Source organism: Protopterus annectens, chromosome 4.part0 (genome assembly GCF_019279795.1).
Source record: "Protopterus annectens isolate FY-2018-M chromosome 4.part0, PAN1.0, whole genome shotgun sequence".
Taxonomy (NCBI): Eukaryota; Metazoa; Chordata; order Ceratodontiformes; family Protopteridae; genus Protopterus; species Protopterus annectens.
The window spans coordinates 309,858,266-309,885,359 of NC_056733.1; the positions used below are offsets into that span (position 1 = coordinate 309,858,266).

A 27,094-nucleotide genomic window follows, 5' to 3' on the forward strand; every position below is an offset into this window, starting at 1 on the left:
TGCTGCCTGACAACTATCTACTTGTTTCATGGGGAAAACATGATCAAAGTAAAAAATGAAAAGCAAACAAGAAATAAGCTCAAGATACATTGCTTAAAAGGATTACTGTACAGGTTATGGACCACACGATTGGCATTCTGTTTAGTTTACGGGTAAAGCCTGCAGAGATGACTGGAAGTCTCCAAGTGTAATGAGCTTCTTAAAATAATGTAATCCTGTCTTTTATTACAAATACTGCATTTCAATACCCAAGGCTTATACATTATCTAGTTAAGTATTCTCTACATGGCAACAACAGAAAGGCTTTCAATGTTGGCAATTCTTTAACAGTATGCTTATTAAAGCTTACTTGCATCTTACGATCTCAGCCAAGCTTAACTGATAGTCATTAAAGTATTGCTACGTAAACACAGAGCAACAGGCACTTTGAGAAATAAGCATAAATCAACAGTACAAAAAATATGACAGAAACCAGACCATTCTGCAAAAATCAAGGACAGATGAAAAGCCACTCTAGTACTTGTGTCTACCTTGCATGGGGGGGGGGGGGATACTCTGCACATTTACACTGCATAACTACTCCTTGCCTTGCTTCGACACATCCAGAGTCACTACATGGGGGAGTGGGGTGCAACAAGTATGTCACAATTTGAAATGTCTCTGGCTGACTGTGATGGCCCTGACACATTTGTCATACCTCTCAACCTCAGAGCAAGAAATCTGGATAAAGGCCCAAAAATAAGGACAATTTTTAAAATATTGCTCTTATAAACTTAGAAAGATAATAGAATAGGTCTTGCATGAGTATGAATTTTCTGGATGGTATGAAATCTGAAACTCAAATGTCTGCCATTATTTTCTTTAAACAGTCTTTAATGATTTGTCACTAATTTGCCAAAAAAACCCACAATTTTATGAAAAATGGACCAAAAATGTGATGTAAAAATATAAAATAGCCACACAATACAGCTGGGAACCTGTCAAAGAAGGGACACTTTAATATTAGTACTGCTAACTTGAGCAGCTGACAAAATAAAAGAATCTACATGCATTTCTGAAATAAAAGTAATCTATAACTCTGATTATTACAGTTATTTCTTAATTGTAAACCCTCCATGTTTTCTTCCAAAATTTCTATTTTGCGGAGGGATTATTAGGGGGAAGAGAAACATTTTGAGCCAAAATCAGGGACAGTTGAGAGGTTTGGCTATGCCTAATTCTATAAAGCAATTTATTTGCATGTACCTCTCAAACTGTTCATGCAATAAATCTGGACAAGGCCAAATATATTGGGGGGACATATAAACAGTACTAAAAATTGCTCTTGTATAAACTGAGACAGTTGATAGAACAACAGGTCTTACTTTCGCATGGATCTTTCTGAAGGTTATGAAGTCTGAATCTCAGTGTGTCATTATTTAGTGATTTAATTCCTAAATGATTTGCCAGAAAACCACAAATTTTATGGGGAACAAACCAAAAATAAGAAGCAAAAATCTATTCATTCTTTGAAAATCTGGATAGTTGGGAGGTATAGTTCAGCTGGGGCTGTCTTTAAGTTTGCCGCCCTTCCCCCTCACAAAATCATGGTCGAATGGAGCCTCCCCCTGCAGCCATTCCAGTGATCCATTACTTGGTTATTTCACTCCATTTACCATAAACACTAATGTGAAAGTTTTATTTTGCATTTTACAGCACAAACACTAAGACATCTGCTAAACAAACTTAGCATTAAAACTTCTCTGCCCTTGAAACTCACATTCATTGAAACAGCATTGAAACCCACATTCAAAGAAAATACATTTTATCAGTGGCAGATAAAGATTAATTCTGGGCTGTTTTCAAATCATAGGCCCCTTGCATATGAAACATGCATGTGCTCTTTGATACACCTTCCTATTGTTTTGAACATTTTTCCAGTAAACAATGAAACAAAACGCATGCACCAATAATGACAAAACTGCCCAATTAAGAACATCTTTCCAGTAAACAATGAAACAAAATAAACAATGAAACAAAATGCATGCACCCATAATGACAAAACTGCCCAGTTCAGAACATTTCCATCATAAAAGTCTACTCAAACTTCTACAGTCCACCATTATCAGTAAATATGCAGAATTCTGCAGTCCACCATTATCAGTAAATATGCACAATTCTACAGTCCACCATTATCGGTAAATATGTACAATCCTTGAAGAAGTAAAAAAGTCATCTAAATAAATCCACATTAAATAAATCTGTAACTAATGAAGAGGTTGCTGCTAGCAAACACCTTTATATTTCATGGTTTCATCGAAAAATAAAGTGTCTGATGCCCCTGAGGAATAAATTGCCTATATTACATTAAAAATGATAAGCTAGTAATATTGCAATAGGAAATGGATGGCAAACTGATAACAGGCTCATGTTTAGTATCTTAACTTTTTCAGTACGGCAGCATTCACCCCCTGTGGGAGTAGAACCAAACAACCTTCTGCATCAAAAGCAAGTACACAACCTGTTGTGCTATTAACAATGCAAGCTGACTTAGCATAAGCAGCACTAAACTTCTCTTCCCCTGCAGCTCTCAGCTTCTTGTAAAATCTACTCAATACTCAACTGCATCTCAACTTCGCAGCACAGGAAATCTGGAAAAAGCCAAATTTATTGGGGGGGGGCAGTCAAAAGGCTAAAAACCAGGGACACATTAAACATTGCTTGTATAATCTTGGAAAGTTGTTAGCACCATACATTTTACTGCCAAGGTCCCTGTGCAAAAGAGTCAGAGCAACATACCACTATGCCAAACTAGCTGCTTTGTGAAAGAAAATTGCTGTGTTACCACCATACATTTTACTACCAATGTCCCTGTGCAAAACAGTCAGAGCAACATACCACTACGCCAAATCACCTGCTTTGTGAAAAAAAAATGCTGTCTTACCACCATACATTTTATTGCCAAGATCCCTGTGCAAAACAGTCAGAGCAACATACCACTATGCCAAATCAGCTGCTTTGTGAAAGCGCGGAAGACTGAAACTTAAATGGCTATCATTTAATGAATTCAGTTCTCACCATAGCTGTCAGTCTCTTAGCACAAAACACCTGGACAAACCCAGTAATGAGGAAATACAGCCCTCAAACATATTCAGTGAATTCAGTACTTGCCATAGCTGTCAACCTTAGCACAAAAAACCTGGACAAAGCCAATAATAGGGTAATACAGTCCCAAAATAAGGACAAATTTCAAATATTCATCTTATAAACTTAGAAAATTGCTAGAATAAAAGGTTGTGTTACTATGTATTTTCTGAAGAATATAAAGTCTGAAATTCAAATGCCTGTCAATTTTACTTCTGACGGAACAAAAACAATTTTTAGCAGAGGCCCAGGGAGAAATACTGCAGACAAATGTCTTTGTAAAATGGCAGGATACCAGAGCAAATCCACACTAACACAGGGAGGAGAGGCAGACTCCACACAGAAGGCACCCCAGGCAAGAATCAAACCAGAAAACCTATAGCTGTGAGGCAACAATGCTAACACTGCACCATCAAACATGTAAGGAATTAAACATTCAAAAACCTGAAGTCTGAAAATCAAATGCCTGTCAATTTTACTTCTGACGGAACAAAAACAATTTTCAGCAGAGGCCCAGGGAGAAATACTGTAGACACATGTCTTTGTAAAATGGCAGGACACCAGAGCAAATCCACACAAACACAGGGATGAGATGCAGACTCCACACAGAAGGCACCCCAGCCAAGAATCAAACCAGAAAACCTATAGCTGTGAGACATCAATGCTACCACTGCACCATCAAATATGTAAGGAATTAAACATTCAGAAACCTGAAGTCTGAAATTCAAATGCCTGTCAATTTTACTTCTGACGGAACAAAAACAATTTTCAGCAGAGGCCCAGGGAGAAATACTGCAGACACATGTCTTTGTAAAATGGCAGGACACCAGAGCAAATCCATACAAACACAGGGATGAGATGCAGACTCCACACAGAAGGCACCCCAGCCAAGAATCAAACCAGAAAACCTGCAGCTGTGAGGCAACAATGCTACCACTGCACCATCAAATATCAAGGATTGCAATATTTAGAAACCACAGATATGAGGAACAGATCAGATCAAATATGAGGCAAAAATCTGCAGTTTTTTTTACAAATGGTGGTGGATAGGGAATTCAGGTCCTTAACACCTGCATACAAGGTACAGGGTTCAAGCCTGAGTATCTCTACCCACCACCATTTGTCCTCTCTAGCCACCAGTATATAGTAACTGTGGCATTTTACACACAGACACACACACACACACATACACACTCTTTGTTCTGTGGTATAAAAGCCTTCACCTACCAGCCCAAATTCCATCGACTGAACGAACACCTACCCGGTACTTCACGAAGTAATCCAAATCCAGCGAACGAAGCAAGCCCACAATCCAAACACCTACCTGAAGCCTTTGTCCAGCAGAAATCCACGAAGCCCGTGCACTGAAAGTCCCACGAGAGTATGTCAGTCCTCCTCATTAGTTCTGACTGTGGCTGACGCAGTCCGGAGCTCCTCTGTTCTGTGCGGTCATCACTACACAGATTCCTGGTATTTCACAGCAATGATTGCTGGGTACCTCTTTGTCCATATCCGGACTGCTGATAAAGGCAGTCTGAGTTGTCCACGCATGCGCAGAGGATCGGGACTCGTGAATTTTTTTTTCTTTTGTTTTTTTGTTTTACAGATTTTTGTTTTTTTCTAGGTGGGAGGGATGCAGTCCAATAGGACGAGCCACCCCTGGTTGACCACACAGCTGTTCCAACTCAAAAATCAGAGTTAGGAATTTGAAAGTGTTGATTTGTTATTATGCCGGAAAACGATGTGGGAATGGTGTAGTTACATCTATTGTGTGACTAGCGTGTTGTTTATATCAAGATTAGACAGTGAATTAAGATCCAGCTTCCAAGGGCACAGAAGATTTTCATGAAGTCTTGTAAAGTTAGTTTGGAATCAGGAAGCCATAATTGCAGTGCTGCTATCAGCAGACAGCATGATAAATGGGTGCAGAGACTACAAGAAAGTTATTTATCAGAAGGTTAGAAAATAGAGAGGCTCTGTAATATGCATTGTGTTGATATGAGTTACTGTACAATGGTACCTCCTATACTGAGCCAACAGATATTGCCAATATACTGGCTTACAGATTCAGTGCCAACTTTACCCATCTCACCTCCCTAAAGGATCAATCACAATACTGGAAGAATGCCAGGCACCCAGCATTACTGCAACACAGGTTAAAGCTGCATTGTCCAAGGCCAAGGATACAGCTTCCATGGGACCTGATAATATCACTGGTTTTGTTCTTTATAAACTACAAAGTGAACTGGTACCACATCTGTGTGCCCTGCTCAGTCACAGCCTCACCTCAGGCTTTGTCCCTACCCAATGGCGCACTGCTGCAGTCATCCCTCTCCATAAAGGGGGAGCAACTAAAGACCCTGGGAATTATCGCCCCATTAGTTTGATGAGTCTGATATGTAAAGCTATGGAGCACATCATCATGGAGCTGATTAACAAAGATATAGGAAATCTCCAGACTCTAGACCCCACGCAATTTGGCTTTGTGAAAGGGAGATCATGCCTCCTGAACCTGGTTGACTTCTTTGAGTCAATCACCAGAGCTGTGGATGAACATAAGCAGTGCATACAGCCTACCTCAGTCTGGCCAAGGCCTTTGATACCATTCCTCACTTGGGAATTATTGATAAACTCACCAAACTAGACATCAACCCCTATATCACTAGGTGGGTTGCAGATTGGCTCACAGATAGAACACACACTGTGAAAGTAGCAGACTCCAAATCAGACTACTGACCAGTCATGAGTGGAGTCCCACAGGGATCGGTCCTGGGTCCTCTCCTGTTCAGCATCTACTTCTCAGAAGTCCAGGCCTACACAAAGGGACTCTGGCTGACCAAGTTCACAGACGATTGCAAGCTGGAAGACATTATTAACTCCCCAAGTGATGCATACATCCTACAGAAAGGCCTCAGTGAGACCGTTGACTGGTGTTGAAACCATGGCCTTAAGCTTAATGCCAAAAAAATCCGTCATCATCCCTTTTGATAAAAACTCAGTTCCCACTAATTACCACATTGATGGGAGCCCACTGAACACTGAGGGTGTTATAAGAGATCTGAGGATGCAGGTGGACAGCAACCTCTCCTTCTACCATCACATTGCTACTGTGGTCAGAAAGTCTTCTAAATGGCACATCACATTACCAATGGTTTTGCATCCAGGAAGGAAGAGGTCATCATTTCTTTCTACTCTTCCCTCATTAGACTAATCATATACAATACCCCATTTGGCATGTACCTCACTAGACACCTGCAACAGCTGGAGATGCCACATAAGTACCTCACGAAGAGGATCCTAGGCATTAAACACATGTCCTACATGGACAGACTCAAAAGACTCCAGCTATTCTCTGTCTCATATCACCTACTTAGAGGTGATCTCTGCTTGACTTACAAAGCCATGTCTGACCCAGCTGTGTTAGAAATGCTACATCTAAAGAAATCCCAATCCCGCCGCACCACATGCTCCAGAAACCTCATCCTCATTGACACAATCAACAGAACATGCTGGAGGGACAGGTTCATAACCCAGAGACTGCCCATGCTCTGGAATAGACTTCCCATACATGTCAAGCAGAGCACCTCGCTGTCCCTCTTCAAGAGAAATCTTGATGAGTGGATGGGAAATAGAAAGTTCACCCTGGGGATCACTCCAGTGGCTGTACTTGATAGACGCATTGGGAGCTAATGTCAGGCGGCATGATGCCAGGGCACTTCTATGGTCCAGGCTTGTAAAGACTCCAGGGCCATTAGCCTAGTACACACCTATGAAGAATATGTGGTGTTAGGGTAGTTAGTTAAGAGATGCATACACTGAAACTGCTTGTCATTCCAGCCTGCTGACGTCACCTCCAAAGTCAAATGCTCTTCTCCTCTTTATACAAAGCCTCTTAAATGCACATATGTTGTATGTTGCATCTTCATTTGCATGGTCATAATGCACAATACACTTTCATAAACATAGTTTGATAAACTCGAGTACACAATGGCTAAGTGAATTATGTGAAAGCACAGTCAACAATAGCTTGCATATGTTTTAGGACTTTTATTTAGCTGTGTATCATCTTGGTTTTAAGTTCATAATTAATATGGCCATGTTGGGAGCATTTACATTCATTAACCTCTTTGTAAAAGAGTCGTAGGTTAATAGTAGGCAGGCATTTTGAACAGCCATATACCCTAGGAAGTATCACTACACCATTTGTACAAAAACTATCAGGTTATCAATAACTAGTATTTAACTCACTTTATATATTGAAGAGATAGAAGAATTTCATATAGGGGTTAGCATAATGGTTAAGAAGTTTACTTCACCGACATAAGGTACACGGTTTGATTTTCATCTTTACAGGAGAAATTGACTAGCCTTAAAATGGCCCACAAGGCAGCTAGCCTAGCAGTTACCTATGCAACATAAATAGAACATGTTGGTGAGACAGATATGTGTCTCAGAGGATCCCCATGATCTGGAGTAGGCTCCCCATCCATGTGAAGCAGAGTCCATCCCCAACCCTATTCAAACATAACCTTGACATTTATATGAGAAACTTTAAATTCATCTATGGGCTGGCCCCCATGTCTCTTATAGATAGAGGCCAACAGTAAACATTCCTGAACTAACATCAGTTGGGTTATCATAAATTCATTCTCGGTCTCGCCCCTATGTCTCTTATACAAAGAGGCCAACAATAAGCATTCCCTAACTAACATATCTCCATCTTTATAAATGAACTTAGCACAGTCATACCAGAGGCTACCTGCATTCAACATAACAGCTGATAATGGTACCATCATCTCCCCAGCAAACCAAACTAAGTTGTTGGGTATCACGATCGACAACAACCTCAGGTTTGATGCACACATCAATCAAACTATAAAAACCATCAATAAAAAATTTGGTAGTCTCTACAGGATCAAATCATTCCTCACCCTGCAAGCTAGAATTGCAATTGCCCGCTCCCATCTCCTATCTACCCTTCTCTATGGCTCCCCTCTCTTCTCCCACCTGAGTAAAACCAATCTTAAAAAACTGTCATCATGCTACAACCACATTGCTAGATTTGCAACTGGCTCACCCTACCGTACCCACCACTACCAGAACCTGAATCTCCTGGGCTGGCTGGAACTACCCCACCGCCTACAGCTCAACCAGCTCAAAGTTGCCCATAAAATCCTCCACCATCCGGACACCACCCCAGCCCTAAGAAACATAATCTGCCCCTACAGCAACAACCGAACACTCCGCTCATCCACCAAACTCCTAGTTCTTACAATCAAATCCAACCATGCTGCAGGCGACTCCCTCTTCGCCAACTCTGTCGGTAAAAACTGGAACTCACTACCAGCTGACATTACCCTAGAGTCTTCACCAACCATATTTAAACAAACTTAAAAGCCACCTCAAATCACACTGGATATGTCCCTGTACCAACCCGGACTAGGACCCCACATATCGCCTGCCCGTCCATCTCTCCTCATTCAACCAATGAGATCCTTTATGTTAGCTACTCTAGGTATTGTTTGAGTAAATATAATTTCTTAAACCCAAGGTAATATGTTATCTTAACTACTGCTTTTAATTGAAAAGTATGCCTTAGGCCTCATGGATGGATGTATGTATTATGTCTACAATCAGCTTGTATGTAACCTCTATTTATTGGATTATCTATTTTGTAATACCTATAACTTAAGTGCTATGTTCCTAATATTTGTAATTTCTATATGTAATTTGGAGCTTTTGTCCCCGGGACTCCGCTGAAAATGGATAAGTATCCAGTCGGACCATCCCGGTTAACAAATGTAAAATAAATAAATAAATAAATCCTCCCTACATAACCTTTTAGCATCCTTCAACTAACATCATCCTTCTAACAAACATCCCCACCAATTAAATCACACACATTACAAAGGGACATAGTTTGGTTGGGTTGAACAGCTTGGCTTAAAAGACCTTGGTGGTCGTAAGCCAAATATATATCTATGAAGCTACAATTTCTAATCTACAAAATCACATTTTATACTGGAGGGAGAATTCATAAGACCATGCTGTATCCCTTTAACTTATGTGACTAAAAAGGGAAGCAAACATTATAGCCACAATAACTCATTAATGCATAAAGAAAACCTGTCATCCAGAAGCTTAATATCATCATCATCCCCCCTTCACATGTGTTTGTACAAGAGGTCAGGGTACCATGTCATTTGTTGCCATCTCTCTCTATTCACTGCCACTTTCCTGACTGTTGCAGGTCTTCTCTCATACAATCCTTCCACCTCTTTGCTGGATGCCTTCATTTCCTCTTACCATCTTCCTGTCTGTCCTAAATCATCATCTGCTTTTCTGCACATGTGTATGAACCACCATAATCTGTTCTTTTTGACCTTTTCTGCAGTTGGAGCTACTTTGGATTCTGTTCTTATATCCTCATTTCTTCGCCTGTTGCACAGTGTGCATTGTACCACCTGTCTCAGGCACTTCATCACCTCTAGTTTCTTCAGGTGCTTTGCCTTTACTGCCCAGGTTTCTGTACCATGCAATTGTACTGGTTGCACCACTACTCTGTATATGTTACTTTTTAGCTTCTTTGGCATTCTTCTGTCATATACTATACCTGACACTTTGTGCCAGTTGGCTGCAACCCCTTTGATTCTAGCTCTGACCTCTTCATTCAGACTTTCCTTCTTTTCAACCACCCCTCCCAAATACTTGAAGTTGTTAACTTGTTCTTCTATTTTCCCCTCTATCTCAATTCTTAGTTTCTTCTGATTTCCCCCATTTGCTGCCATTACAACTGTCTTATATGTGCTCAGTTTCATGCCACGTACCTTCAGTTTTACATTCCTTTCCCCTATTCTTTGCTCATGTTTTTGCTCAAAGTCTGCCTGTAATATCACATTGTCTGCATACAGCAACTTTTATGATCTGTCTCCTCTGGCATGTTTGCTAATGTAGTCCAACACCAGTATGAACAGCAGTGGGCTCAGAGCTGAACCCTGATGCACACCCATTCCCACTGGGAACTCCTGTATGAGGCTAAACACCATTCATACTTGAGTTGTTGGGTTCTTGTACATAGCTTACAGTAATTCTACCAATGTTTCTGGGCCTCTGAACTACAGCAGGACTACCCAAATCAGCTTTTTGGGACCTTGTCATATGCTTTCTCCAAGTCTACAAATGCCCGGTTGGACTCTTTCCTCATCTCTAGTTTCTTCCCAACTATCTGTCTCACTGCAAACATCGGGTCAGCTGTGCTGCATCCAGAACTGAATCCAAACTGCTCATCTCCCATCAGTTGTACTTTCTACTAGTCCACATATACACTCATCACTCAGCCTCTCCAGAACTTTCATGCAATGTGACAGGAGTTTGATCCCTCTGTACTGTCCACAGTTGTGAATGTCCCTTATGTTATTGAACACTGGCACTAGTATGCTTATTCTCCAGTGATCCGTGAAATGCCTTTCTCTTCATACTGCTATGAGTACCCCCAGGAGCCATGTATCCTCTATCTGCTGTGACCTCATCTTAGCTTGCTGCTTTCTCTGACTTCATTTTCCTTACCGCTATTCTTATTTCTTTTATGGTGGGCTCCTCCTCATCTCTCATCTTAGGCAGTACGGCATCTGTGAACTTTCATCATTCAGAAGCTGCTGGAATTACTCCTTCCATTTGCCTTTCATGTCCAGTGGACTGGTGAGCAGGTTGCTGCTGGCATCTCTTATGAAGGAGTCTGATGATTACCTTCTTTGTCTTACTGTCTTTGTCTTGCAACCTGATATAGTTTCTTTGTGCCATCTAGTGAGTCACTTTCCAGAAGCTGGTAGAGTGCCTCTGATGCCTTGTTCTTTGCCATTGCAACTCCTTCCTTAGCCTCTTTGTTAGCCAACTAGTATTCCTTCCTAGCCTAGTCTGTCTTTTCTATCTCGTGCTTTTTTTCTGCACTCCTCATTTCGTTTGATGACTTCCTGGACTTCTCATTCTACCACCAGCGTTCCTTATGTACCTTATTTCCATACCTGGCTTGGCCACGTATCTGTTGTGTAGTCCTCATACGTGCTGTTTTGAGGTGCTGCCATTCTTCATCAGCTCCACCTGTTTTCTCTTCTTATTGGGGTGCTACAGCCCTGGCTAATTCTTTCAGCTGTTGTACTTTCTATCTAGTCAACTTCCAAGTCTTCAGCCTAGTCTGTATTGACCTTAGAGCCTTCTCTAACTATTGCTTGCAGATGATTGTCATAAACAGTGGTTTATGATGTGGGCTGAATGTCTCACTGGGGTTGACTTTGCAATCGCTGCTCCTACCCAGTGCCTTTTCCTTATTAGGAGGGAGTCTACCTGAGTGGCATGTTGGCCACTCATGTACTTTATTTTTGTGACTCTGTCTTTCTGAACCATCTTTTGGCTACTATCAAGCTGTTTGCCAGACAGAAGTTTAGAATGGCCTCTCTTTCTTTATTCCTGTTGCCGCACCCAGGCAGTCCTGTTCTGTCTGTCCTGATATGTGCATTCAAGTCACTCATTATCAACACCAATTCATGTTGCCCTACTTTATCTAGTAGGTCCTGCAACTGCTGTCTGAAGACACTCTTTTCCCCACTATCACAGCCCTGCTGTGAGGTATAAGCTGAGATTATGAGTACTGCCCTATCATTAGGCTCGAGTCTGATAGCCATGAGTCTGTCACTAATTCTGATTACATCCCTCACTGCCTTTTGGAACCTCTTCCTTGCCACATTTCCTACACCATTTCTAGCTTGTCCTCCTCCTGAGTAGTAGACTGTGGATTCCAAGGCAAATAGCTTTGCTGCACTGCCCTTCCATCTTGTCACCTGGATACATAGGATGTCTTCCTTACCATCATGTCATCTACTTCCAAGCTGCATCCTATCAGTGAACCTACATTCTTAGTTTGTTTGGCAGGTTGATTTTCTTTACATCCAGCTTTTGCTCAACAGAGTTACCCAGTTAAACCAGGCTGGGAAACTGGGTACCAGCCAGCCAGTAGCTTATTGACCCAGGGCTGCTGGGCTTTATGGTGGGCACACACTGGCCAGTAGGGGGCACATACACCCCTCCTACTGTTAGCATGGCTCCCTGGCATAGGTCAGAGTAAGCCAGGTCCTCAATCCACTTATCACCAGAATGAATCACCTAGTGTCATATTTTACACCTAAACATATTGCCCAGTAACTGAATCTGTGAATGAATCCCACATTTTTTTCAAGGAGTAATACTGTGACCTTATGCTTACTACTTAATGGAAACAGTAAGGAAACCCTGGGGTACAGTAATGTTAACCCACACCTGATTCGTAAGTTCATTTGATACTGAACTATTTGGTGTCACCACTTTACTTCTAGGCTTACTGTAAAAAAAAAAATCAGAGAGTATTCTAGTTTTCCACCTGTGCTAGAAATTATAGATCTTATAACACTAGAATATTTTCATGTAATTATGCTTTCCTGTGGTGGCAGAAACAGGGTTAGAAGCAAAACTGACTCTGTTAATGCAGCAGGATGACAGTAGGTTTATAGGTTATTACTGAACTTACAGACAAGGAAGACATTGAGAAGCTTAGCCATACCACTCATAGGTTGTGGGAGAATAATAGGATCCCAATTAAATAAGTTATCTCTCATATCTCTGTTGAAAATTTGCAGTCTCTCATATAGTCATCCATATCTTTTTTAAATATTGCCCAGGAATTACTCTGATGAATATGCAGTGGAGCTTGTTCCAGAAATGTGGGATACAATGGGTTGGTACCTGCAATGTCAGCTGATATTGTTAATGTGGTGGAATATCTTTAAGCCTATACAGAGGATGCTTGGTTTTCCACCAGTCTTATTTAAGTGGGGGAGTACAACAAGTGTGGAGTTGTTCACATTGCTGCAGGCTAAGAGCCTCTACCTGACAATGTAGAAGGACAGGATTTGTAGTCTGTCGGAGTAATTTAGGGTACAAGACCTGAGATGATCTTGTTGAGCAGACATCAAGGCCTCTTGAGTTTTTTTTTTTTAATTATTATACTATTCTATGTTAAATGCATAAGTATCTTACTGTGTCTCAAACTTGTAAATATTTACATGTCTCTGTTTTATGTGGAGCTTTTCTCCCTGGGCCTCCGGTGAAAACGGACGTGTGTCCAGATGGACTTTCCCAGTAAGCAAATGTAAAATAATAAATAAATAAAATTGAGTTGGTTTAGGTGCTTAGCAAAGTGTTTGCCACAAGGTGGGAGCATTATATTCAGTGATGGGACTAATGAGTGAAACATAAAATGGAACAATAATTTTCTGAACCTTGAAGAAATACTGTGAAGGTAAGCTTTGGAATGTAAACGATTTCCTAACCATGACCAATGTCACAGTCATTGGCTTACTGATTTCCACTCAGCTTGACACAGGTAACAAATAAGCTTGAGGCTGCTTCTGTTGATAATGTGCGCTGGTAGATTTAGAAATTAACATTTGTCATGAAGTTTATATACTTTATCAAGTCACTTTAAAAGCTGTACTTTATCATTGTCTGTTTTGTACAGAACTTCGTTTTTGCTGATTGATTTTTAGATGTACCTGTTCCTACAATAGCTGTGCATGTTATCACATCTCCAAGAACTGGAGTATCCACAAACTGTCACTTGTACTGAAGTCTTGTGATCAGCACTGAGTATATTAATACAGTCTTGGCATGTTGTCACAGTTGCTACCTATACTTGTTAGCAGCCATGGCACATCAAATCCTATTTCAAAGCTCCAGTTCATGACATACTGTTTTTTGAATTGCACTCTGCATTATCTTGCTAGAGGGATAAACATACTTAGATTGGCGACTTAGAGAAGCAAAAAATCCAGGGAAGATTGCATCAGGCTAATATTTAGAAACAAATATTTCTACCTTTATAAGAAATTAATATACTTTTTAACATTAGAAAGTGGCATTAGCATAGGAAACAAAAAAATATGCTTTTAATCCTTTATTCAGTTATATTTTGAATTTTGTTTTTTCATTACATCGTGGATAGGTTTAAGCTGGACAGACAGTCTAAGGGGTAGTGCTACAGGTTTCATGTTTCTGCATATCCTATTCCAAAAAGAACATAGTAGCAAAAACAAAATACAACAACGAAAATACCGAACTGAAAATGAAGCTACATGAATAATGTCTCCAGAGGTCACTGTGATTTTGATAATAAGACCCAGTTGTGAGATTGATTTGATGGGTATGATACTAGGCCAAGGTTGATAGTTCCACTACTAAACATATCAGCTGGGACTTGAAGCCTAACCAACTTTTCACCAGGGCTGAGGAGGTTTTTAAGACTTTTACCAAATTAGAACAGCTGAGACAAAGAGACAAGATTGTAGAAAAGTATCTTTTTGTAAGCAAACATAAAAGACTTTTGCCAGCTTAATGCTTCTCATCTAGAATAACAGCTACATCTGTAAGATACACCCCTAGCTCCTCTGGTTGTAGGCTCCTTCACAATGGATGCTTCAGGCTAGAACTGCAAAAGTCATTGTATAAAGAACCCCAGACATGGAAATGTCCAGATGAGAGAGAAACTGAAATGTTCATCCATAGTTTTATGGTTTCAGCACATTGCTGGCAGGGAAGAAGGCAGACAGATTATCAGAAGTATGCAATGGAACGAGGGTGTGCAGAGATGTATGTTTAAGTTTACTCTTGGCGAAAAGTTCTCACGGTCAGATGATCAGCTTAATTGCTCCAACAAGTCTTACAGAGCACATTGAGCTGTTTTCCAGGCTCTGTCATGGTTTATTAAGAAAAAACACAGGAAACCAATTTCATTTCTGAGGTAAGCGCCAAAACAACATTCCTGTGAGTACAGCATAGTGTAACACAGGGGACCTTGGCTACTGGAAGCAATGCAGATGAGAAATGCACAAATCATCAGTATTAACAAAATAAGGAAGATGTAAAAATAAATGTCATTAATAGTACATGTCCTCCAGTCAGTCATAAGCTAAAATGCCTAATTGTTAGCATAATGAGCAAAAAATCCTATGAATGACCTTTCAAATGTTTTATATACTGTATCTATATATGTCTCTACAGATATATACCTACATCTATATCTAGTGTAGATATATATATATATATATATATATATATATATATATATATATATATATATATGGATCTATGTCAGTTGATCGAGTTTTCAGAAACTCGAAATTCATATCTGCAAGACGATATGATCGAATTTCTGAAAACCCAAACAAAAGAAAACAAAAAAACTATCTTTAGCTATGTTTTTTGCAGGGGGGAAGCACCCCCACACCACCTGAAATTATATATACCAACTCCGAGATTGCACTACATTGAGAAAAACAGTAAATTTCCCAATCCTTACTATACACAGCAATCTCCTTTCAAAAGCTTCTTGTTTTCAGAAATTCAATCATATCGTCTCACCGATAAGAATTTCGAGTTTCTAAAAACACAATCAACTGATAGGGTTCCATGTCATGTATACATGTATGTACACAGACACACACACACACACACACACACACACACACACACACACACACACACACACACACACAATGACTGAATACTGTACATTTACTGATAGACATACACACATACTTATGGATTCATGGTCATGCTTCTCTTCTGGGTCACAGCTAGTCTGACTCAGTCGATCTATCTACCCATATAATTAACAGAACAAAAATATAGTTTCCACCAAATTTCATTGCAATGGAAGCAGTACAAAAAATAAATAAGTACCTCAGACAAAGTAATGATAATTCTATTAAAATATAGTCATACAGGAATATTGACACATTCATTGTCTCATGGCATTAGTAGTGTCCATCTGTTTAAATCTTCACTGAGCTCTAAATACTAAAATTATAGAAAAAAATTATAGAAAAGTGCGTGTCTCACAAGTACAAAAATATAACTCATTTGACTTAGGAAGGAAACATTAATTAAATAAACTCTTTCACACTTTCTATGTGCTATCACATTTCAAGTGAGGAGACATCCAGCATGCAGTCTTAACAGATGTAGCCTGATGTGATTGTTTTCATGAGCTCCCTACCCACCCCCCCACCCCCCGAGGCCACAAAAAAATCTGCAAAATGTTGTGTAATGGAATAAGCCATTTTAAAGGCTTGCAGGGCATGTATGGTGTGAATAGTACCCATTTCATATCACTGAACACAATTTTTTTTTGTGATTTGCCTTCCTTTCCATATTTTTTATATTATTTCTGGATATTGCATGGCTCTTTTGCATCAATCTACCCTTTTGTTAAGCTACACTGGCACTCCTTGCATAAACCCAGAATCCTGCCATTTTTGACAAGCACTCATTGATTCCCTGATGATGCAGATCTTATAGCAAAGAGGAGGAAAAAGGCTTATTTATTGATGCCAGGCCTACAAGGTTTATGCTTACTAAGATATTATTTTTCAGTGTTATGTCATTACTGTCTTGTCATAAGCTGACAGCAAGCAAACAACATTTCTTCATAACAATCTGGAGCTTCTGTCAAGAACCTGCAAAACTTTGTGCACCTACAACAGGTACAAACTGTCCATTCCATGTCAGAATAACTGCTTTTTTGTTCACTAAACCCAGACTGCTGGTATGGAATATAAACTGCAATGCTGCTGTGTTAAAAGATGTGTCTCAGAGGAAATTGCTTTGCTGTTTTTCTGAAATGATTTATTTAACCAGGCTCATGATCTGATCCTTCAAGGTCCCTTTTTGGCCATGACTCTGGCTACAAGAATGCATGGCTAAATGCAGCATGTAAGGTAAGAGTAATCTATCAACCAGCATGTTCTGAGTGTAAGGAAACTGGATTGCTCAGTGAATATTTATGAAGAAATGTGCTGACCATGCAAACTACACACAGGCAGTAGCCCGACTTCAGGATTATGTTCTGCACACAAGAATTTTGAAATATAAACCATATCCTCTGAGCCATTATGCTGCCCAGATCATTATCATCAACCCCCTTTTTCCAATTTTTTCCCTACTTGAGATCAGGGTGTTACATCAATAGTCACCATTTCTCTCTTGATTCAGTGTCACTCTCCTACCTTCTTTGTCAGTCATATCTAACTCACAGGTCTTCTCTCACACAATCCATCCATCTCTTTGCCGGATGCCGTCATTTCCTTTTGCCTTTTTCCTGGCTCTTCCAAATTTTCTTCACCAGATTGTCTTCTCTTTTCCCACACTTGTGCTTTTGAACCACTGTAATCTCTTCTGTTTGACCTTCTCTGCAATTGGAACTACTATGGTTTCTGCTCTGATGTCCTTGTTTATTTGTCTCTCCTATAGTGAGCATCCTACCACCCGTCTCAGGCACTTCATCTCCTTAACTTCTAGTTTGCTTGACTGCTGTGCCTTCACTGCTCAGGTATCTGTACCAAACAGAAATAATGATCACACCAGTGTTTTGTACACCTTATTTTTCAGATTATTTTACCCAAGTAATAGAAGAAATGACTGCTGAAAGAAACAAAGCTTTCCCCTAGTTCATTTACCATTTTTCCCTTGGAACCAATTCAGCCTTACTGAGTTTCTGTAACTGAATTTTGAGAAAATTGATTTTTAATTCCCAAGTTTTCAATTTATTATAGCTAACTCATTTATTAATCTGGGCCAAAAAGAGCAAGATAAATGTAATATATATGGAAAGTTTACAGCACCCAATGAATCAGCGTATTTTTGGGAGTGGTAGGAAACTGGAGCATCTGTAGAAAACCCGCACAGGTAGAATATGTAAACTGTATACAGTGATCAGAAACCTGGATTCTTGAGCTGGTAGGCTGAAACTTCAATCATTAAGTCACCGTGCTGCCCACTTATGCTGAGATAGGTCTGGGGTTTACCAGTGTTACTCTGCTAGAATCCCACTTGATTTATGAAAACATGGCCTCAAGCTAAATGCCAAAAAGTGTATAGTCATCCCCTTTGGCAAAAACAAAGTGCCCACAAATTACCACATAGGTGGTAATCCATTAAGTACAGAAGAAGTAATTAGGGACCTGGGGACTCAAGTTGATAGCAGTCTCTCATTTGACAACCACGTGGCCAAAGTGGTTAGAAAAACATTTTATATAGCCCACCTAATCATGAAGGGATTCACATCTAGATCAGGGGAGGTCATCATGCCTCTTTACTCATCCCTCATCAGGCCCATAATTGAGTACAATGCCCCTTTTGGGATGTACCTTACCAGACACCTGCAGCAACTGGAAAGACCCCAAAAGTACCTCACCAAGAGGATCAAAGGGCTCAAACAGATGCCATATGCTGCCCGGTTAAAGAAACTCCAGCTCTACTCAGTGGCATACCGCCTGTTCAGAGGCGATCTGTGCCTGACGTATAAAGCCATGTCCAACCCGGAATTAATGGACATGCTGCACCTCAGAAAATCCAAATCCCATCGAGCTATGTGCTCAAGAGACTTGAACCTCAGCACTGAAATAAATAGGACATGCTGGAGGGACAGATTCATAACCCAGAGGCTCCCTTCACTCTGGAATAAAATCCCAGTCCAGGTTAGGCAGAGTCCCTCATTGACTCTCTTCAAGAGGAATCTTGATGAGTGGATGGGAGATCGTAGGTTTACCCCAGGTATCACTTCTGTGTCACTGTTAGACAGAGGCACAGTATACTAACCTCGAAAAAGGACATAGCAAAATAAATTTAAAATGGGTGGCGAAAGCCAAACACATTCTGGCTAGGCTTATAAATGCCCTAGGGCAGATAGCCTAGTATGAACCTATGAACCTATGAACATATTAGTGCTGATGAGTAAACGGTAACCAGAGTCTTTATCATGTTTCTTCACTACATCTGATGTGGTTGTGTGCTTCATAGCAGCCGTTTACCACACAATCACTGCACTCATATAACAAACAAACTTAACTTTTTTAACAGTGTTAAGAAGGCTGACCATCACATCTGTTGCTTCAAAGAATTTTAAATGCTATTCTGCCCATAAAAAATGGCAGCAAACCTGAGGTAAACTACTGAACTGAATAATGACAAACATTTTGTTTGGACGACAAGTACAATGTGATTCACCAAATACCATTTCCTCAGATCAAAGTGACAGAAATGGCATTTTCCTCTGAGATGCAGCAGTGTAACTCTCAGCTGTACAGATTTTCGCAGAATGTCCAGATTTTTGCATCATACTTTTGGGGTTTTTTTCCATAAAATTGCGATTTCTGACAAATTTGTGGCAAATCTTTAAAGACTGAAGTTAGAAAATAATGACAGACATTTAAGTTTCAGACTTTCATACCCTTCAGAAAATTTGTGCTAATGCAAAACCTGTTATTCTATCAACTTGCTAAGTTTGTAAGAAGAATATTTAAATATTGTCCCTGTTTTGGGTCTTTGTCCCACTTTTATTATGGCTTTGTCCAGATTTCTTGCTCTAAGAGGTTGAGAGGTATGTGCAGCAGACTCAGTGGTATTTATAGTTAAGCAGACAATAAAAAGTTATGCTTCTGCATGGGGTGGAGTGTGGGAGTGGGAGAAAAGTCTAGCCCCTGTATAAGCCAGGATAATTTTAGAGCTACTTGCCAAATGCCATTTTGCTGGTTGCATGGAAGTAGCATTCAACAAGATACAGTTCACTGTGCCTTGCTGCAAGGATGACCTGTGCACCACTGTAACAGTATTGCTTATACTGCTTCTTCTTTAACAGTATCATGTTCTACAGACTGGATCCTAACCCATCATGGTGCATAAAACAGAAGATGGTTGACAACACAGGTTGAAGTCAGTTATTTCAAAAGAATGATACCATACATTGGAGTAGGTGTGAGAACTGCATTATTGAAACATAGTTCTAACAAGTTGTGATGCTGGTAAATTATTACTGTCTATAGTGGGACTGAATATCATGATCTAAATCATCATGGCACTATGCACACCTCCTCCATCTACATCTGATATATGCAGATAAGTAAACTGTCTTTGACAGTAAGAGCTGAGTAAGTCTTAGCAAGCAGATGCTATTTAAACAGTAATTCAGTGAGCAACTGTGCCTAAGCCAATGGATCTAATAAACAAGGTTAACTTTCCAACAACGTAGAGGTCTTAGTGATCAGCAAATGTCTGCGAGCTTGTCCTGGGGAGAACAAGTTGACTTGGTCCCACTGTAGCAGATACTGCCAGGGGAACGCCCAGATATGCTACTTCCTGCATAAAATCCAGAGGATGTACTCTCAGCCGAGCCAGGGGTACGCGGAGGAGCACCCCCCCATTCTGTTACCTAAAATGAGCTGGCTGGCTAACAGAGGAGGGGTATATACACATCTCTGCATCGCTTTAATTTGTTCTTACTTTTGTGACAGGGCTTCAAGACACACTCCCATGTATGTCAGTGATTTCAGCACACATTCACTTAAATGGTAGCCAAGCCCAGGCTGGCTGGAGCATAAGGTTAGAGCTTTATCTCTCTGCCTGAGCCTCATTATCCCTCATTCACTTTCACCTTCTTACTCCTAAAACAACATTACTGCTGTTGATTATCAGATTAGAGGAGTGCAAAAAATTAATTCCATGTGTCTTGAGATCTGTACTTGTCTGTACAGTGCTAATATTGGAGGCAGAAGATGCTTTCCAAATATAGACTCCAACCTGTGTTTGACAAACCCAAACCCTATGAAAGCTGGAAAAATAAGGTTCTGATCAGAACTCTGGTCAGACTTGGGGAAAATAAAGCATGTTGTTGCAGTTGCATTGATACTTACCTGGAGAGTGACATTGCAAAGGGGATTTCAGAGGAAGATTTAAACATAGACAAAGCCATGCCCATTTGGATGGTGAGACCTTTTCAAGTTCTTGAAAGTGGAAAACTATGACTTCATGAGGCATACGCTAATTCTGATTGAATTACTAGACATTATGTAGTCTGTTTTCAGAATATCTAATTGATTTTGATCACAGATGTATTCAGATGCATAAATATAATTCGGTAATCCCAGATACAGTTTTTGCTTTAAAGATATTGTATGCCACATGATTAAGTGCAACAGATAGGCAGTTAGTATTAACAGTATGTATTGAACTTATTTGCTTCAGTGAAGTGAAACCTAAACTGCATTAACAGAGAAAAAAACGTATAGCATAATTCTCAAAGCAGAAAAGAAGTGGCATTTGGGTGGAAAAAGACCACAATGAGACCAACCTTGCCAGGCACAATCTGTTAGGTAAATATGGCAGGAGATCTGTATGTTCTGCATGTCAAATCTGCTATCGCTGGACTAAAGACTCTCTAAACAGGTTGCTAGGCGAAGTAGACTAAATGTCATTTTTGACACTTCCTGTTTTTATTTTTTCAATGTCTTTCCCCCCTCCTGCCCATTGCCCACTAACCATCATCTTGTCCCCTCCAACCCTAGACCTCAGGCTATTCATTCCATCTTGTACTTGGTATCCTTGCTAAGGACATGAGAGTAATCTGAAGAAGCTGTCTTCCAGGCATTTGGGAAGTTGGTTTGTGCCTCTGTCCTGATTACCCTTGCTTACCCCAGACCAGTACCCTAAGGTGACCATTCAGTATCCCTTGCATGGAATTACATGAACATCCCACATCAGCAGCCTATTTTCATACATTGTACAAGCTATGGGAATGTTTTCCTTATGATTTTAACCCTACCCCCAGTGGCTGATACAGATGTCAGTGTCACCGCAGGGAGCTCATGTGCTCTATATTGATGTTTGCATAGTCCCTCACACGTACCCTCACATGTTGCCTTCACTTGCTTGTGAATGCAAACCTTACATCTGTCAGTCACAGGCTTTAGTGCCATGCATACTTCTGGAAAAATACTAGCCAGCTGGGAACCAGAAGCCACTGTGTCCCTCTCTCCTCTCCCAGACTAGCTCTTCTAGCACCTGAGCTGCCTCTTCAACTGTGATCACCTGGGTCACAGATAAAGCTTCATCCCTGTACAATACAGGATCATACTATCTGTGGTGGTTCCTGTTTGACATTAAATGTTCTCAAAATCCATTCTACAAAAATAGTTTTAAAATTTCAACTACCAGAAGAAGGATGAATCCCTGAAATTAGCTGTCTTCAGTGATGCTTCAATTGGAAACCTAAAAGAGGGTGACACTCACTGGCACACCTGACTGTTTTAATTGGAGGGCAAAGAAAGTTCTGGCCTCTAAGTTGGCATGGGCGGTACATAATATTCTTGCAGGAGAAAGATTTGTAATGTTAGACAGCATTGATAATGCACGTGATTCTTCTCTTATCTGATCTCACAACTGCTGATCCAGGACATAATAACCCTCGGCTAATCATCATCACAAATAACTACTTTTCTGTATGATTTATCTCACTCTCCACACTGCCGTCTGCTGAACATCAACCCCCACTTTCAGCCACACCATTTATTTTCCGTAGAAGAAGTGACAGTCATGGAAACTATTATTTATGCAGCTATCAGTGCTTTATTTTTATTCGGCCCTAACATCATACACTGGTGACTAGCAACAGCATCTGTATCAATATGGGGGCCTACTGTGCCCTCCCCTTGCATGTGAATGTTCCCATCCTCATGCTAATGAGAGTAAGTCAGGCCCTCCACATCTCTGGTTATGGCAGGTTTTCCTGTAAGCTCCACTTGCATGAAGAGAAAAAGCTGACCAGAGCAACAGGCCTTTCCCTTAGAGTAAGTAAGCCATAACTTGTCATCACTCATTTCCTCCCCACCCAGTCCTTCTAGACTACATGCCACTGATTATATTCTGGTCATCTGAATCACAAGGCTTTTTTTCTGTGTGCATATGCAATTAATTTTGCAAAGCTTGTTGCAGAAAAAAAACAACAACATACTTTACATGGAAATCACTGGAATAAAAAAACTTATCAACAACCATCAAAATCACACTGTCCTGTGGTTATCTACCAAAGAATTGCTGGTATATTGCCTTAAGAAAAAAAAGTGGAGGTGGCTTCATCCTTGGGCTTCTGAAGGCTTTTGAAGGAGTATAGCATGTTCATTATTGAATGTCTATAAAATGCTAACTAGTAGATTTAAAGAAAGAAATGGAGAGTGTAATGTCTGTAGTTTTTCATTTTTTGTGGTCGTTTACAACAGCACCTGCATTATGATGGCAATTATATGTTTTTCTAACAGTGTGTTTTGAGTCTGAGCTTTAATGGTATTGTTTGTAGAGACTAGATGTTTGTAAGAAAATAAATTCCACCTTTTTTTTGAAACATCTGCAACTTTAATTATAGATAAATTAGTAGGTAAGGTATAGATTAGCTAGGTTACAGATTTCCAAAACAGTGCATGATATGAAATGGGCAAGGCTAAAAGGAGCTGTCTTTCTTATTAATTTTCTAAGTCATAATTTCCAGATTATTTATAAATCATCCACACCTCATTTCACAGTGCAAATGCAATGCTTAACCTAATTCAGATATTCAAAACTACATTACAGCAATTGTTGCGTAAACCCATATTCACTCCAAAAACCTTTCTGGTTTGTCTTCTTTTCAACCGTGACATCAGTTTGGAATGTTTTTTGAGTTAACGGCTAAACTGTATATTTTCTATAGGGACACATTTTTTTTTACTTTAAGCAGTGCTTGTTTCCTTTTCTGTTACCTTTGCTAACAGTTCCTGTTTTGTAATTCTAGGAATCCTCAAGTTTCACGAACATTACTTGGGAGACGGTGTAACAGAAAACACTGCTGATTTCCATGAAACCAGTAGCATGGTCTTACAATCAGCTAACAGCTCAACACTCGAGCAGTACATCAATAATGTAAGGGAGGCACTTGGAGTGGATTCCTACTATACGCGGTGAGTTACCACAATTCCTCTTAACTCAGAGACATTTGGCAAAACTGCTTAATCAACAAAGAAGATAAAAAAGCTGACATGGAGATATAAGCTTCATGCACATATCACTACAAATGCCCAGGCGGTTCATCTAAGAATTTAAATGTTGTGGAATTCGATAGTGTGTACAAAGCTGAGTGAATGGGTAAACTGTATCATAACTGAATGAAAACAGTTTAATGGGTTCTGTTTTGATCCTTTTGTTAAGGACATCATTTACTTGTCTGATGAATGCACAGTCATATTTGTATACAGAACTGAAGTGAATGTAAGCTCTCATTGCAACTTCCAAGTCCTACATTCTCCTAAGGAAGACAAACTGGCAAATATTCTTTTCTCACTCACGCCAGCCAAATCCTTTAGCACCTGTGCCTGGATCACTACTAGCATGGAATGATGCACTGACGTTGTGTCAGCAGAACAACATGGTATCCATTTATTACAGCAGCACAGGGTACACATTCCACCTTTCTGAATAATCGTCAGATCCAGTAGATTAACACATAGGTATGGAAATTAAAGCAGCTGAAAGTCTCAGAAGGTCATGTCCAGTGAGTATAATAAAAAATGGCAAGACAGGATAAAGGTTATAAAAATGTACTGTAGGCAGAATATCAGATAAACATTTATGACACTGAGGGTAGGCCTTTCCAAAATCAACAGCAGTGACAAGGTGATACTGGAAGGTTAAAACAAAAAAGTAGCATGCTAACAGGAGCTCTTCCCAGCTGTGTTTTCTGTAGGCATGACTTCTTCAGTCTCTTCAACACTGGGACCATACATCTCAACCTTTTAGAGCAAGAAATCTGGACAAAGCCATAAATAAAAGTGAGACAGAGGTGCAAAAATAGGGACAATTTTTAAACATTGCTCTAACAAACTTAGAAAGTTGATAGAGTAACAGGTTATGAATTAGCATGAATTTTCTGAAGGGTATGAAGTCTGAAGCTCAAATGTCCATCTTTTCTAACTTTAGTCTTTAATGATTTGCCACTAATTTGCCAGAAAACCACAATATTATTAAAAATGGACCAAAAGTATGAGGTAAAAATCTGGACATTCTTTAGAAATCTGTATAGTTGAGAAATAACTAGAACTGTTGATTTCTCACAGACCCCTTTACCTTTTTTCCACTTCATCTTGTGTACGTAACTTCTTGCTGATTGTATGAAACATCGAGGGTCACTTTATATCCCATCCACTTTGAGACCAAAGAGGACTGAGACCAGTATAATTTTAAGTGATAATAAGCTACTGGTCACATTGCTTTATTTTTGGCTCACCGTTGAAAGTGTGACACCAGATATTGCAAGTTTGGACATTTAATAAATAAACTGAGATTTGCTCAAATAACAACAGACTCTAAAACTTATTGTCCCACTAAAATATTTTTGCAAGGGGCTTCTTCATTTGTATTCTGTGGCAGGGCCTGGGGACTGTGCCCCAACACAAATTCTACTTATATACACTGATATTGATGCATCATGAAGTGGGGGGCATGATCAATCTCCAAAATACTTAACCTTGCACTTTGGTGAATTTTCCCCATTTTTCACATGAGGCCTTCCTGTTGCAAGGCTTGAATTTGTTTTCAGTCCTCATTATTTTCAAAAGCCACCCCATCCTTCACATGACTGAAATTTACCATCACCCTTTGTCATCTCTAGTTTAAAAGCAACATACTTTGTTTACTACTCCATTCTCAGCGGATTAAAGTTATTTATTTACTTTTCTGCAGTGCATTTTTCCATTCTTGCTCTTAGTATGCAATGACTGCCCAACTAAGCCACTTGTCATGCACAGAAAAAAAATGTTTGTCAGCTCTGCACCTGACCCACTTCATTTGTCATCTGTGAATACAGGTAAAAAAGGCAGTAAGGCCTTGCTGACTTGCACACAAGCTATTTGTCCTACCATGTTACCTATTAGAAAATCGAAGTTAGGGAACTTCGAATACCGTATGGTCGACACCATATGATTGAAGTTCCGTAACTTCGAAATTAAAAAAAAAAGAAAAGAAAAAAAAAACAAAGACAACGTACCCTGACAAGTTAAAGCAGGGGGGCAAGCCCCCTACACCCCCCCACATCCCCCCGCTACTTAAATATACCAACTCCGAGACCGCACTTTAAAGAACTACGGTGCAGAAAAGGAAGATTTCCCTTTCCTACACTGTAGCGTGATCTTGGAGTTGGTATATTTAAGTAGCGGGGAGTGTAGGGGGTGCAGAGTGGCTTGCCCCCCTGCCTACACCCTTTACTTTTTCTTTTCTTTTTTTTTTATGTTACATTTGACGAATTCGAATTTCCAATTGTTCGATCATTAAAGGTCAACCTTTAGTAATTCAGACAATTGGAAATTCGATGTTCCAATAGGAACCCGTCCGGTTACCTATTAGAAAATCGAAGTTACGGAACTTCGAATACCTACCAAACTTTGAGATGTCTTTGCTTTCTCATCAGTGCACTTTAGTGGTCTCGTCTTTCAGCTCTGCTACTTTGTTGTACATACATACACATACACACACAAACACACACACTAGTTTTTTACAGACTGCTTGTGAGGTTGCTAGTTTTTTTTTACTTCATTTGTTCTCAAACATAAGCTGTTGGTTGGGAACATTGTGAAACACTGAATAAGGTATCAGTGTTAAAGGCTAGACAGCCTTCAAACTGTTTAAAAGAAAAGAGGAATGGTAATCCCCACTCCAAAAAGAATGCAAATAGCAGTAATACGGCACAGACGTCGTAACAGACCAGACCATCACACAGTGCCAAAATATCACTTGTAACAGTGCTATATAACATTAGCCACGCGTCTTACTCTTAAAAATATTAAATCTAGTAATTACACATTCAACAGATAGTTCTTAGTAACTAGTTATGGTGAAAGTGGCACACAGGAGAAAAGATAGCCACCTGAGATTGCAACATTAGTTATTGCATGACTTATATTTATCTAGCAAGTGCAATGCAAGGTTTAGTAAGTCCTTAAAACAGTAGAAATAACTCGACATATCTGTTTTTCTTATCCATTTTTGTAAATGCGATAAGATTCAAACCATTGACCTAAATCATTGACATTTA

General features: G+C 39.8%; 1 protein-coding gene across 3 annotated transcripts in view; it reads left to right on the forward strand.

Annotated features, from left to right (window-relative positions):
* TTC28 (tetratricopeptide repeat domain 28) overlaps window positions 1-27,094 on the forward strand; it is a 1,879,863-nt gene that overhangs the window by 1,366,146 nt on the left and 486,623 nt on the right. For all 3 annotated transcript variants that reach the window (XM_044068299.1, XM_044068301.1, XM_044068300.1), the window contains exon 11: window positions 23,804-23,969. In XM_044068299.1, the coding sequence (XP_043924234.1) occupies window positions 23,804-23,969 (166 nt within the window). The remainder of the gene's footprint in view (window positions 1-23,803; window positions 23,970-27,094) is intronic.